General features: G+C 48.1%; 1 protein-coding gene across 4 annotated transcripts; it reads left to right on the forward strand.

Moving 5' to 3' along the window:
• Positions 1 to 23: 23 nt before the first annotated feature.
• Positions 24 to 14,242, forward strand: LOC111185681 (RNA-binding protein FXR2). 4 transcript variants are annotated; one of them, XM_089899883.1, is made up of 17 exons: positions 24 to 48; positions 6,856 to 6,908; positions 7,242 to 7,335; positions 7,738 to 7,809; positions 7,922 to 8,070; positions 8,313 to 8,406; positions 8,882 to 8,998; positions 10,354 to 10,524; positions 10,728 to 10,806; positions 11,140 to 11,249; positions 11,486 to 11,572; positions 11,876 to 12,098; positions 12,298 to 12,495; positions 12,588 to 12,788; positions 12,883 to 12,978; positions 13,124 to 13,224; positions 13,542 to 14,242. In XM_089899883.1, exons 4-17 carry the CDS (start codon positions 7,795 to 7,797, stop codon positions 13,635 to 13,637), a joined length of 1,737 nt encoding a protein of 578 aa, XP_089756009.1. In that variant the 5' UTR covers positions 24 to 48; positions 6,856 to 6,908; positions 7,242 to 7,335; positions 7,738 to 7,794; the 3' UTR covers positions 13,638 to 14,242. The 4 variants fall into 4 exon arrangements, with proteins under 4 accessions (XP_089756009.1, XP_089756007.1, XP_022451160.1 ...); XM_022595452.2 differs by lacking the exon at positions 24 to 48 and adding an exon at positions 235 to 645; XM_089899881.1 differs by lacking the exons at positions 24 to 48; positions 13,124 to 13,224 and adding an exon at positions 234 to 645 and having other exon boundaries at positions 13,542 to 13,628.
• Positions 14,243 to 14,660: the final 418 nt, after the last annotated feature.

Here is a 14,660-nt window from a genome sequence, read left to right on the forward strand (position 1 = left end):
GATGGGGTGGCGAGGAAAAAGAACCAGTCTGGTTCTGCGCAAGCGCAAGTAAGCGACCAGGAGGGGGCGTGAGAGAGTGAAGAGGAGTGTGGAAGCCCTGATGCGCTGGCCAGCGCGAGCTGGGTCGCCAGCCTTGACGCCTGCGCCTTGGCCCTCAGGGCCCGCGCGCGGCGGGCGGGTGCCCGGTGCGCCTGCGCAGTAGGCGGCGGCGGCAGGGGGGAGGTGGAGGCCGTGGAGCGGCATCGGCAGCAGCGGGTCCCGGGACTGAGGCAGCAGCGGGGGCAGCGGCGGGCGGAAGCTGAGGTGACGAAGGCAGCGGCGGCGGCGGCGGCCGTTTCCCTCACGGTGGCGGAGACCAAGGCGGCGGCGGCGGACGGGGAGCGGCCCGGCCCCGGCCCCCTGCTCGTTGGCTGTGGCAGGGCCGCCGTGGGGCCGGCCCGGCTCCCGCCCCCCGCGGCTCCCCCTCCGGCTCCTCCTCCGGGGAGACGCCGGGGACCTGGCCTGGCCCGTACTCAGAGCGCTGCTGCAGCCGCCGCCGGGGGGGTCGGAGGCGGTGGCGGCGCCATGGGCGGCCTGGCCTCTGGGGGGGATGTGGAGCCGGGACTGCCGGTCGAGGTGCGCGGCTCCAACGGGGCCTTCTACAAGGTGAGGCGGCGCGCCGGCCGGGGACGCGGTCTTCAGCCCCCTCCCTCCAGCCAGAGCAGGGAAGAGTGGGGCGGGATCGATATTCTGGAGCTAAGCCCTGACCCTTAGAACCTTAGACCCACGCTCCCACCCGCGGCCCTCCTGGGGGGAGACCTCTATAAGTTAACCCCTTCCTCTTATTTTTGGCCCCTCTATTACACCTGCTTTTACCCGCATCTCCGGGATTGAGCATCAGGGCATTATTGTTCTTGGTTCAGCTCCCCCCACCAACCCCCCAGAAGAGACCCCATTTACCCAGCGTCTCGTTGACTTTTCCTGTCTCTAGTAGAAGACCTACCTTGGATCTGAATCACGTCTTCCCCACAGTCCAAGCACATGGAGAATTCTCTTTATTCTTCCCTGTTACCCCCTTGGGAAGGCCGTCCCATATTAGATCTTTTCATCTTCCTCGGAGAGGCCTCTGCTTACTGGCTCTGGAAGACTCACCCCACTTTCATCTTATATTTCTGTTCCCACCCCAAGGAGATACGGTCAGAATCTGTTTATGACATTTAGTATCTTTGACCTCAGGAACTCTGTGCTGTACCAGTCTAGTTGCCTCATAGCCATAAGGTGGCATCTTTTCTCAAGTCTCTCGCCCCACCCCTTTATTCCAGGACTAGCTGGTTTACTGTTCTACCCAGGGATGGTTTTGTATTTGTCATCTCACTTTGACCTCATACATTTAGATCATTCATACAGTTTCTTCATCTTGAGGAGTGTAAGCTTCATATCCCTGATCTCTAAAAGGGGATCTCACAAGGATTCCCTCTGTTTATCTCCTTCTTAAGGATTTCCACTTCTAGAAGACTTTTTGGCCAACTCGCCCAGTTTGGGAATCCACTAGCCTTTTTTTTAAAGGAGAAGGAGACTATCTTTAAAAGATCCTTGTTTACTTCAGCTCCCCCGTTGCCCAGGATTGGGTTTTTTAGAACTCCTTTTATTACCACCTTTTAAAGCTGTTCCAAATCTTATTTTTTAGGACATTTTTTTCCCATTTAGATTAAGCCAGAGGGAGACCCCTCTTGCCTCTCAGGAATTTTTCTTTATGTGACTGTTGTTATTTTGAACCTCTTTGGACTTTATGCCTGGAATTGTCTCAGAGACTTTCCCGATTCCTGTCTTCTCTCATATTACCCTGAGGAGCAAGAGCAGAGTTATCTTATCATAACATTACTTGTGAGGAGAAGAACCCCCTTTCCTTCACTTCCCCTCAAGCCTTTCCTCCCATAATAGACCCCTCCACCTTCGTGCCCTTGGAAATGACTTTCTCGAACTCCTTCCCTGTGAAATCATATCTTGCTATAACTGGAAAGGGTCTCATATTTGCCCTTGGAGTAGGTTTCTGCCCCAACTTCGATTGATAAGTTCAGTGTAGTCATTTTTGACCCATTCTAAATGCCTATTCATTTCTGCCTTACTTCCCTCACCAGATTTCTTTATATTCTTCAGTGCCTGTGGGTACCCACATCTATCTTAACTTAACCTCTCAATATAAACCTTTAGCTTTTTTTCCTAATATTTCTGTGTAATCCCCAGAAACTACCTATTCCATTACCCAGCTAAGATGGAAGAAGGAAGCTCCCAGCTGATCCCTTCTGTCATTTTTTTCTGCATACTTTCCTAACTCATGGGACTTTTTCTTCTAGCCTCCCTCCATAGCATTTCTGTTTTCTTTGGCAAAGTCTCTTAATTCCTTTCTGATTCTGATAGAGTGCATTTGTCTCTTATATCCTTTCTCCCCAAACTTGCATTACCTTTGTTGAAATACCTTTCCTCATAAGATTTTAGCCTCATTTCCCACAGTATCTTGTCCTTCATCTGGGTCCTTCCCATCCCTAAGAAAAGTGATTCTTAAACTGAGCCTGAGATCAAGATGTGATGTTTGCATTTGTTCTAGGAAGCATGGGAGTCAGACACAGCTGGGAAAGATTGGTATCCAGTTCAAATTAGCTGTGTGAGACTGCTGGGAAGGGACATGTTTCCCTTTCCACATATAAGTGTCCAACAGAAAATGTGTCTCTGGATCTTTCTCTTTTCTCCTGTGGGCTATGGCAGTGATAGACTTGATTGAGGGAATTGGGGCTAGGATGCTTTGAATCAGAGAATAGAGTTTGGACTTGAGCTGAAAACCAGGTAATGTGGATTTTGTGTCCTGGCCACTTTAGCATTTTCTGCCCTATGCCTCAGTTGAAAACAACAGTAAATCCTTAAATTCAGACTAATCTTTCTTCAACGTTCAGTGCCATATAGATACTTACCCAATCTGTCCTTGCTGCTGATTTAATATTCATGACTCAGCAAACTTCAGTGTGGTTCAAGGAGTGTTTACATTGCTTCTAGAACTATAAATTTGGGAAGGTTCCTTTCATCCCTCTCAGAATTGGGTCCTAGTGTTGTTGATCTTCTTCCAGGATAGAACTGCAAATGTCAGATCTGGGATCTAAGTTATCTTTTAGCTATCCCATCAGCTCTTCCTTTTCTGTCAGAACTTAATGTGTTTTGTTCTTTAAGCGGTGCTCTCCCGAATGAAATATCTGTTCACCTTCCAGGGCACAGTCATCCAACTTTCCAGACCTTACCTGGATATCCCAATTCCAATTCCTTTTTAAGGAGTATGGCATCCTCACCTTCAACACGTGATTTTTATCCAGACCCTTCCTGATTTTCTTCTAGAACTCCCTCCTTTATTTTGAGAACCCAGGACTAGAAGATAGGTTGAAGGTGGGACCTAATTTTGTATCTTATAATTTAAGCAAAGTGAAGTACTTAGGAACCTAGGGCTCTCACTTCCTCTGTCCAGTCCTAGGCTCTATAAGCCAAAGCTCCATATGCCCTGGCCATTGAATTGAATTGAGTTATCCTTTGGATGTAGGTAGCCTTCTAGAGATTCACTCAACTGCTCTTGCCCTCCTCTGCTTATCTTCTCAGTGAGCATGGACTGAGCAGAACTAGGAGCTCACTTTATGCCACTGGTATTTTTGGAGGAAAAAAACTGGGGTAATGTGGGTGGAATTAAGGAGCAGAGACTGACTTGGAATATGAAGTTGAGGAGAAAGCTTGTTTTGGAGAATCTTTGAAGGAAAAGGACCCTAGAAGTATAAGAATGAGTGACAGTTTAGTTGAACTGCTGAGTTATGTGAGGGAAAACTCCATTCTGAGCTTTGCATTTCTGCCTTGGGATCATGGTAGCTGGAAAAACCAGGGTAATGTTGCTACCTCTGCCTGAGGGCCAACCCTGACATGTTGGAGGAGAATTGGATTAGAGCTTTAGACATATCCTTTGTGAATGAGTGTATCTAGGAGTGGGGATCTCTTCACAAAAGAGGCAGGCAAGTGATTCTCTTCCACTATGTTTTATCTCATCCCTGAAATGTTTTGAAAATAGCTAACTCTCTCTTGATAAACTATTTCTAAAGCTTAGAGATAGACATTTTGGATAAAGAATTGGATAAAGTCAGCTGAAGAGGCTAGATGAAATGTTTAGAGAAATCCTTATAAAGGAAGAAAAGAGGAGGACACTTAAAAAGGAGCTAAGGAAAAAAGAAGAAAAAAAAAAAAAAAAAAGGAGCTAAGGGAAGAACCCAAAAGGGAAGAGAGGGATTTGGGCAAATAGAAGATGTGAGTGGAGAAGAGTAGGAATGGGTATTGATGGAGCTGAATGAAGAGCGGAAAAAATATTACTGAAGGAGGGAATGGCAGAGAAGGCTGAAGCATGGGTAAGTCAGAGGCTAGGCAGTACCAGGAGAACTAATGCCTTGGGCAGAAGTAAAGCTCTAAGTAGTAAGACTCCATAACAAGATCCCTTCCCGAAAGAAGAGAAAGATGGCTGGTATCAAGAGTGACATTTTAGGTTTAGATTTAAGGAAAAAACAGTGTATTAAGTGTTTATGATTGATCAGTTCTCTGAGGTGGGAGTGACACAAGTGTACATTTTTGGTGTTTTCTCTCCCAAACTCATATTTTGTTCCTACCTGCAAAGCTCAGGAATAGTTCTTCGTATTTTTGGAAACCCCTGATTTTTTTAAAAAAATCTAATGAGGCATAATTGACATACAATGAAGTACACCTATTTAAAGCATACAATTTGTTAAGATTTGACATATATATAAAACAAACCATCACCACAATTTCTATCAATCCCAAAAGTCTTCCACTAACCACCAATGCCTTTTGTCATTATGCATTAGTTTGCATTTTCTGATTTTTGACAGAAGCGAAAAGGCAATTCAGTAGAGGAAGGATAGTCTTTCAACACATTGTGCTCAAAGAACTGCACATTCATAGGTTAAAAATGAAGTTTGGGGCTTCCCTGGTGGCGCAGTGGTTGAGAGTCCGCCTGCCGATGCAGGGGACACGGGTTTGTGCCCCAGTCCGGGAAGATCCCACATGCCGCGGAGAGGCTGGGCCCGTGGGCCATGGCCGCTGGGCCTGCGCGTCCAGAGCCTGTGCTCTGCAGCGGGAGAGGCCACAGCAGTGAGAGGCCCGCGTACGGCAAAAAAAAAAAAAAAAAAAAAAGTTTGATTGTATCTGGCACCATATACAGAATTTAACTCAAAATGGATCATTGACCTAAATGTAAAATAAAAACTATAAAACTCTAGACAAAGACATTAGGTAAAGATCTCTTAGATATAAAACCAAAAGCTCAGATACAGAATAAGTTGAAAAATTGGACTTTATCAAAATTAGCAATCCCTAATTTTGAGTATGTGAAAAACAGGAGAGAAGGTAGGAAAATTGGGAGCACAGGATTGAACGCATAGCTTTGGCTTGCTCAGTGAAGACATAGAAAATAGGTGGGGAATTCCCTGGCGGTCCAGTGGTTAGGGCTCAGAGCTTTCACTGCCTTGACCAAAAAAAGAGAGAGAAAATAGGAGGTAGACCAGCGATTCCAGCTATTCAGTCATCCCTGTTCCTCTCCCTTGTCTTCATCTCAAGTTTGGGGTCTTATACAAATTTTATTACTCTTTTCAAATTCTTAGCAGTGTCCTAGTCTAGCATTTAGAAATCTCACATCTTTTATTTATTTATTGGGCCGCACCGCTCAGCTCGCAGGATTGCAGGATCGTAGTTCCTGACCAGGGGTTGAACCCTGGCCCATGGCAGTGAAAGTCCTAACCACTGGACCATCAGGGAATTCCCTCACATCTTTTATTTTATTTTATTTTATTTTTATTTTTATTTTTTGGGGTACGCGGGCCTCTCACTGTTGTGGCCTCTCCCGTTGCGGAGCACAGGCTCTGGACGTGCAGGCTCAGTGGCCATGGCTCATAGGCCCAGCCGCTCCGCGGCATGTGGGATCTTCCCGGACCAGGGCACGAACCCATGTCGCATGCATCGGCAGGCGGACTCTCAACCACTGCGCCACCAGGGAAGCCCCCTCACATCTTTTAAATCCTAATTTTTCCTTCCATAAATTGTGTTTGTTTCTAATTTCTCCAGTGTTCTGATTATTTTCTTACGACCCAGGCATCAAGGCACCAAGTTCGCTCAGGCCTCTTGCTGTATTAGGAGCTAGACCCTTTCTCTCTTGGCAGATCCTGATGTCCTCTAGGTGTTCCAGGACAACCTTACACTGTCTCATGGGATATTCTTAGCTTTGCTTAATGTTGTTGGTATTTTAATTGAACTCTGGCAAGCTGCTCAGCACTGCATGAGGCAGACAGATAGGGAGGCCTCTGTGGGAGCCGTAGGAGACCACTAGTTTCCTAGCTGTTCTGATGCAGGTGATGTTTCTCCCTTCTACTTAATTTCTATCTCATCTTATTTCTGGATTTTGCAACATTTCTTTCCCTGCCAGTATTGTTTCCTTTCTTGCTACCTCAACATTCGTATTCCTTCACCAATACAGCTTTTTCTAGCCCTGTTTTTAGATTGCTTGTGTCCCCATCTAAAACTCTAGTTTAAAAAAAGGAAAAAAAAAAAAAGGAGTTTCTTGGTGGCCCAGTGGTTAGGCCCTCTTGGCTTTCACTGCTGTGGCCCCGGGTTCAAGTCCCTGGTTGGGGAACTGAGATCCCGCAAGCCACAAGGCGCGGGCAAAAAAAAAAGAAAAGAAAAGCAAACAAAAAAACTAGTTTAAGACCCTCTAAAACTGTCTGTTCCCTTGATGGCTGAGGTGGTGGTTGATTGTCTTTTTTTTTTTTTACTTTGTTCTAAAATCCATTCTAGGGCTTTGTGAAGGATGTCCATGAAGACTCTGTCACCATCTTCTTTGAAAACAAGTAAGACCTTGGGAATAGAGAATCCAGCATACTAGGTCCTAGCAGGAGAGTGGAGAAGAGGGGGCGGCTGAGTCCCATGAGGCGTGTATAATAGGTGGGGGAGAGCCAAGGGTTTGGGTGGGCAACTTATATGGATCCCAGGAGAGGAAATGGTGAGAGTGGGGGTCATTTGACTCCATATTTAGATTCTAGCAAGAGATGGAAAGCACCACTATGGAGCAGGGCCTGGAGTTTAACTTGTAATCACCAGGAAAGGTGGAAAATGCCCAGTGGAGGAAGAGACGGGCAGCCACACTCGCCTGAATGCTTTCATGTCACTGTTTTCCCTCGCAGCTGGCAGAGTGAGAGGCAGATTCCTTTTGGGGATGTCCGGCTACCACCTCCAGCTGACTATAATAAGGAGATCACAGAAGGGGATGAAGTGGAGGTAAGGGCCTTGGAGTCCACCTTTTCTAAATGTCCCTTTTCCCAGGATTCTGCATCTCCCTTACCCTGATACCAGTACCCTAGGCTCCTCACTGGTTGGTTCACGCTCCTTCCTCCATCCAGCTAGGCAGCCTGTGGAAGAGTGAAATGCAGCAGTTTTCTGTCCATCATTGCTGTGATCAGTCAAGCTCTCAGGGAGCTTCCTGTTTTCAGGGGATTCACTTTTCTTCCATTTATGATAACAGCATCTAAAATCCAGTGTACTCTGATTTTAATTAGCAGCTCCTTCCTCTAGATTCCTTTATCTTAGTTTAGGATGCCTCCCAAGTGTCTTAATGCTCACTGCATTCTTGATGTTTTTGGCTGGTCCTCAGTATCTCTCTCATTTTCAACTTCTCTTCAGGTTTATTCTCGAGCCAACGAGCAAGAGCCTTGTGGCTGGTGGCTGGCCCGCGTGCGAATGATGAAGGGGGATGTGAGTGATCGGCAGGGCCTCTGGAGAGCTGCTGAAACACGTATTTTAGTCAGAAAGGTGGGAGATAGAGACTCAGGTCATCCACCGCTTCTCCTTTCTTTCCTTCTGCCAGTTCTATGTCATTGAATATGCTGCCTGTGATGCCACTTACAATGAGATTGTCACCCTGGAACGGCTTCGGCCAGTTAATCCCAGTCCCCTTGCAACCAAAGGCAGCTTCTTCAAGGTTACCATGGCTGTGCCTGAGGATCTGAGAGAGGCGTGAGTGTTTGGGATGTCGGGAGTGGGGGGCCCTCTTCTCTGCCCTTGTTTGTCCCAGCCCCCGCTCCCAGTTTCAGTGTTCTGTGTTCCCTAGGCCCTCTAGAGTCCCTTTTGCTCCCAGTTCCTCTGTTTCCTCATCCCTGTTCTTTTACTGCAGTCCTTATTTTTCTCAGTCCCTCTCTCTCTCCCCTTCAACTGTACTCTACACTCTGCCCTCTGAGCACTGTTCTCTTTCTCTGCAGCTGCTCCAATGAAAACGTCCATAAAGAGTTCAAGAAAGCATTGGGAGCAAACTGCATCTTTCTCAACATCACAAATAGTGAGCTCTTCATTCTGGTGAGTTTATTCTGCCTGAATTTCACCTAAGCCCTTTTCCCCTTTTAACTCCTTTGCAAGAAGAGAAGAGCTAAAATGTGCTTATATTTATTTGTCAGAGAGGACTTTATTGCTCCTGACCTCTGTGGACCCAGGTTAGCCCTACCTTTCCTTAGTCTTTCTCATGTATGACCTTAATTTTTTTTTCAACCTGACCATCGTATTCCAGTTTGGGCTGGGTACCCTTCCTTGCATATTTGGACTCTCAAAAACAGACAGTATGATTCTCACCTGCGCTTGCTACTTAAAATCACTTCCCTTAAGCACCCAGTTAGTAGGCCCTTGTGAGACTGACAGTGATTTTTCCTGTTCCTCAACTTTGTTTCTTAACTCCCACCCTTTTCCAGTGACTCAGGCATCCTGATTCCCAGTTCCTGGATCTCCTCTAAAATGTAGTCAGTCAGTTTTAATGACTTTTCCATTGGTTTCTTTGCAGTCAACCACAGAAGCCCCTGTGAAGCGAGCATCCCTGCTGGGTGATATGCATTTCCGAAGCCTGCGCACCAAACTGCTACTCATGTCCCGCAATGAAGAAGCTACCAAGCACCTCGAGGTAAGTTTTGGCTTCAGTTTTTACTGCTGATTGGTATTGTCCTTCTCCCCTCCCACCCCATCCTCCACCCATGCTCTTGTGAACAGACATTAAGGTCTTTCTGGGCCATTAAACCTGGGTCTGCTATTTTATCTCAGACTCCTCCAGATGGCAGAGCTCCATCATGTTTTAGTACAAGCTTTTTTTCTTTTTTTTTTCTTTTTTTTTCAAAGGGACCCTTTGATCAAGTGAAATTTTACTTGAAAGCACAATGCATAAAACAGATCAATCAAAACAGGGTCTAAAAGTGCAAGAGGGTGTGGCTCTTACCTCCACTGGCTGCCCCCAAATTACCTCTGAGAACCAGACTGCTTTGTGGGATATGTTTGGGAACCATTTGTACACTGGAAAGACCACTGGACTTGGAATCAATCCTAAGTCTTGCTTTGTCAAATAATTTGATTTCAGTGAGCTTTTTCTTCTTTAGCTGTGACAATGAGGTAATTGAATGTGAGTGTTTCTACAGGGTCTTTTTGTGTTCTGACATCTTATGATGGTCAGATTCTCTTAGGAATTATACCATCCTAAATGAGGATGGTATATATACACGTGCTTGCACGCACGTGTATGTGTGTATTTGAACATCTGTTTCCTTTTTATCAAGTGAACTGATCTTTTCGGGAGCCTTTGAAAATTCTGGACCATGGTAATCTTTACTTCTCCAGGGATGCTACTCAGGGCACTGCCAGAACCTTTCCCTTTTCCTGCCCTTGTACTCAGGTATCCCTCTAAGGACTGGTTGAGAAATGAAGTGGTAGCATGGTGTACCATAACCTCTTTTTATGCTTTTCTCAACCTGTTGCTTTCTGTTCAACTTTTCAGGTTTTATTTTGGGAGTTGATATTGGTTTGGTTAAGGTAAATAGTTCCTTACACTTGCATTTACCTTGCGAAAAGTCCTTTCTTTCATACCAACTTTATTTAATCCTCTTGTTAGTCTGGGAATAGGGTAGGTCAGGTGTAATCATTTAGCAGATGACAGAACAGAGGCACAGAGAGTATGTTTTGTTTGGGATCACACAACCAGATAGTGTTATAGCCAAATCTGGATCTTTGATGGATCTCAGCCCAGATTCGGCCATCATTACCTCCCCTCCCCACCAAGCCATTGGTATTGGGAAGGTAGGAGTGGAATGAAAAGTTCCTGAATTCTTCACAGGTCCTGGTGGTCAGTGGACTCCCAGGTAGTTCTGGCTTTCTTTCATACAGTCTTTTCTCATTTAAGTTATGCAAAGCATCAGGTATCTGGGACAGGTGTTCTGAGATTTCTCCATGATTCCTGTAGTCCAGTGGTCCAGTGCCTTTTTTTTTTTTCAGACAAGTAAGCAGCTGGCGGCAGCTTTCCAAGAGGAGTTCACAGTGCGAGAGGACCTGATGGGACTAGCAATTGGGACTCATGGTGCCAACATCCAGCAGGCCCGAAAAGTACCTGGGGTGACTGCCATCGAATTGGGTGAAGAGACCTGCACTTTCCGCATCTATGGGGAGGTCAGCAAAAGACAGCTGTTGTCTAGGTCCCTTAGGGGATAGAGAGAAGAGAGTGTGAAACAGAAAGGAAGCCTGTCGTGTTGACCTCCCTCCCTGACTTCGGTGGCACCACATTTTCTCAAAGACAGAGACTGGCAGGAAGATCACTGTTTGAGATCCAGGTGTTCTGTTTTATTAATGACTCCCCACTCCTCTTCTCTTAGACTCCCGAGGCGTGCCGACAGGCCCGGAGCTATCTTGAGTTTTCTGAGGACTCTGTGCAAGTGCCCAGGAACCTGGTTGGTGAGTTGGGGATGAGTATGTGTATAAGAGAATACAGCTGGGGACCAGATGTGAGATGCTCTAAAGTGATTCTGGCTTGGCACCTCCCTGTGAACTTCCAGTTTCACAAGGACAGAGCAAACAGTCTGTAGTAGGAGTGACAAAAATGGGAGAACAGATTTCTAGGGATTGTGATATTTTGTCCTGTGAAAACACATCAGAAGCTTAGAAGCAAGAGAATCATTAAACGGAATCCTTATATAGCAGCTGGAAAACTGTTTATCTTGTCTGTTTTTACTCTTCTTTCTTTCCTTTGAAAAATAAAAAGGCCTAATTCCTCCTTTACCCATTCAGGCAAAGTGATTGGAAAGAACGGGAAAGTGATCCAGGAGATTGTGGATAAATCTGGTGTGGTGAGGGTTCGAGTAGAAGGTGATAATGACAAGAAGAACCCCAGGGAGGAGGTATGGGGCAGCTAACACCTAGAGATTGGTTGCCAGAAGTAGATGGGATTATTCTCCAAGCCATTCCCTTGAGAGATGGGATTTCTAGGGGTTGGGGCTTGGGAACTTTGGTTTTTCCTGGTAGATGTACAGCCCAGAAAGATCCCATTTGGGTGGGCTTCTGTAGGAGACAGGGTGGACTTAAAACTTCATTTGAGTCTCTTTCTAATCCATCTGTCCTTTCCTCTGCTCTCCAGGGAATGGTTCCCTTCATATTTGTTGGCACCCGAGAGAATATCAGCAATGCTCAGGCTCTGCTGGAGTATCACCTCTCCTACCTGCAGGTATCCAAGCCAGAAGCCTGGGAGAGGAGAGATCCATGTGTACAAGGGGACTAAGGATACTGGTGGATAAAGTTAAAAGTGGTGGTTCCCAGTTTGTGTCTCTGAGTAGAATAGAAACCATTAGGTGGAAAATTGGGGCTGTGGAGTTGGAACCCAGAATTTTCCCTGTTTTAAGCCTTCTTGCATTCCTGAGAGTTCAGATCCATAGGGACAGTCAGGGCAGAGAAGCAGGAAAAAGAGACTGTTCATTGATCTTATACTTATTTCTCCTTCCTTGTTTTCCTCCATCTTCTCCCCAACCAGGAGGTGGAGCAGCTTCGCTTGGAGAGGTTGCAAATTGATGAACAGCTTCGGCAGATTGGGCTGGGCTTTCGCCCTCCTGGGAGTGGGCGGGGCAGCGGTGGCAGCGACAAGGCTGGCTACACCACCGATGAGAGCTCCTCCTCCTCCCTCCACACCACACGAACCTATGGGGGCAGCTACGGGGGCCGGGGCCGGGGCCGGAGGCCAGGCGGTCCTGCCTGTGGTGAGAGGGAGGCGAGCAGTGGTGGGGTGTGTGGGAGGCAGAAGTCTGGGTGGAAGTTTGAGGAAAGGGTGACGGAGAAGATGAAGAAGTGGTTGGCTGGGGGACTTAGGAGTGAGAGCGAGAGTCTTCCAGCCTGGGGACTGGGATGGATCCTGGGGTAGGGTGAGTGACCCTGTTTGAACCCTACTGTGTTCTTCAGGCCCCATCTCAGACCTATCCACAGCTTCTGAGACTGAGTCAGAGAAGAGGGAAGAGCCCAACCGAGCTGGGCCTGGTGACCGGGATCCCCCGACCCGGGGGGAAGAAAGTCGGAGGCGGCCGATTGGGGGCCGGGGTAGGGGACCCCCACCTGCCCCCCGGCCCACCTCAAGATACAACTCTTCATCAATTAGCTCAGGTACCAGAAGCAGACAGCTAGGTTCACGAATGTGGGCCAAAAGGAAAGATGATGGACACCTCACTCCCAACTCCTCTTTTTCCTCTAACCAGTGCTGAAGGACCCAGACAGTAATCCCTACAGCCTACTGGACACATCCGAACCAGAGCCCCCAGTTGATTCAGAGCCTGGGGAACCCCCCCCAGCAAGTGCCAGGCGCCGCCGCTCCCGCCGCCGTCGCACTGATGAAGACAGGACTGTCATGGATGGAGGCCTGGAATCTGACGGGCCCAGCATGACAGAGAATGGCCTGGGTAAGGGGTGTACCTGGATCTGAAAAATCAGAACTGGGCAAGAATTGAGGGATGGGAGATTGATGCACAGCTCTCATTTTCCCCTGCCCCACAGAAGATGAGTCAAGACCCCAGCGTCGTAATCGGAGCCGCCGCCGCCGTAACCGTGGTAACCGGACTGATGGTTCGATCAGTGGAGACCGTCAGCCAGGTCAGCTCACACAGGATGTCAGCAGACTTCCTCAGAGAACAGGATGCCTCCTATCCTGTGAAAGCTAGGGGTTGGGGTTCAGTGGGTGTCTAGGGGCTGGGTACCTGGGTTCCTTCTGAAACTTTTGGTCCTCTGCCTTCCCCAGTGACTGTGGCTGACTATATCTCCCGAGCAAAGTCTCAGAGCCGCCAGCGGCCACCCCTGGAACGCACTAAACCTTCAGAGGATTCTCTTTCAGGACAGAAGGTAGGCAAGCAAGATATAGTTTACCCCACCTCCTTTTTTGTTGTTCTGGGGTAGGGGGCACAAGAAAACTCCCAAAGAAACCTCTCATTAAATTGCAGAGAAGGCATGTCTGATGGAGTTTAGACTGCATTTAGAATAGTGAAAAGTTTGAGTAGAAGAGAATTTGGTTCATATTTTCTGGATCCCAGTAAAAGTGACTACAGGGGACCAGCCTGGAGGTACCTGGAGCATTTAGGTGGTAGGGAATGGCATTACCTGAATTTCTACTGACCTTTTTCTTTCCTTCCTCTCCATTTTCTTTCCCACTCCCCCCTCAGGGTGACTCTGTCAGCAAGCTTCCTAAGGGCCCCTCAGAGAATGGGGAGCTCTCTGCCCCCCTGGAGTTGGGTAGTTTGGTGAATGGGGTTTCATAAACCCTCCAGCCCGCATCCCTCCCTTCTCCATCTCGCTTGCTGCCCAACACCATGGCCCTCACAGGCCCAACTGACCTGCGCTGGAGCTGCTCTTATCTAGGGGGGCGGGGGGTGGCACAGCAGCTTGGGTCCCCCCCCAGCCTCCAGGAGCTAGTGGAGGGGTGTGTAACAGGGTCATACCCCCCTCCCTCTTGTCCACCCTACCCCCAGGGTGAGGGGAGCCTCTCTCCTTCCCCATCAGACTGGATGTGCCTTTATCCTCTAATGCCCCAATCTCTCTCTGAACACCCCCATTCTCCGCCTGTTGGTGCGGGGTGCTCCTTGACCCACCCAGATTGGACAGTTCAGGGGGGCTCCCCTGCTATCCCTCCTCCCGTCCTGTACCCCCCATTTCTGGGGCCTCATCACTGTGGAAGACGGGGATAGTAAGGGTATAAGTGGGTGGGAGGCATGGGGAAGGTTTTGGAGTAGAACCAGGGGTGTGTATGAAGGGGGGTGACAAGGTCCCCCAGGGGAGGGGGGACCAACCTTGTCTGGTGGATGAGAAGGCGTATTTATTTTTCACTGTACAGTATTTAAAAAGAGAATAAAAAAATCCAAATGGCCCTCTGGTTCCTGCACCTTCCTTATGCCCAGTTTGGTCCATCTGTTTGTGTAGGACTGACCTGCCTTGACCCTTGTTTCCTGTATCTCCACACCTAGCTTCTCTGGCATTCCAAAGTTGGTCTACTTCTGGGAATTTCTGACATTCCTAAATTCTCCAGGCCCAGGTACCCTCCTGGTCCAGAGGAGAGTGGCTTGTGCCTTGCCTCTCCCCTCCCCCAGGTTTGCTGGTAGAGGGAGCTGGGCCACTCCTATACCCTGAGTCACATAGGGCTAGGTAGGGCTGCTCAGAGCTGGAGCTGTTCCTGCTAAGACCTGAGAGCCAAGGCAGGCTGCTTAATCCGATTACCTGAGGCCTAGGGCTTGGGCTGGGCCTTGGGCAGAGTGGGGAGCAGGGTTCCCTCAAGACAGCCTCTGGGA

The sequence above is a fragment of the Delphinapterus leucas genome, chromosome 19 (genome assembly GCF_059928025.1).
Source record: "Delphinapterus leucas isolate spDelLeu-1000000601 "Yukka" chromosome 19, BTC_Dleu_Yukka2, whole genome shotgun sequence".
NCBI lineage: Eukaryota > Metazoa > Chordata > Mammalia > Artiodactyla > Monodontidae > Delphinapterus > Delphinapterus leucas.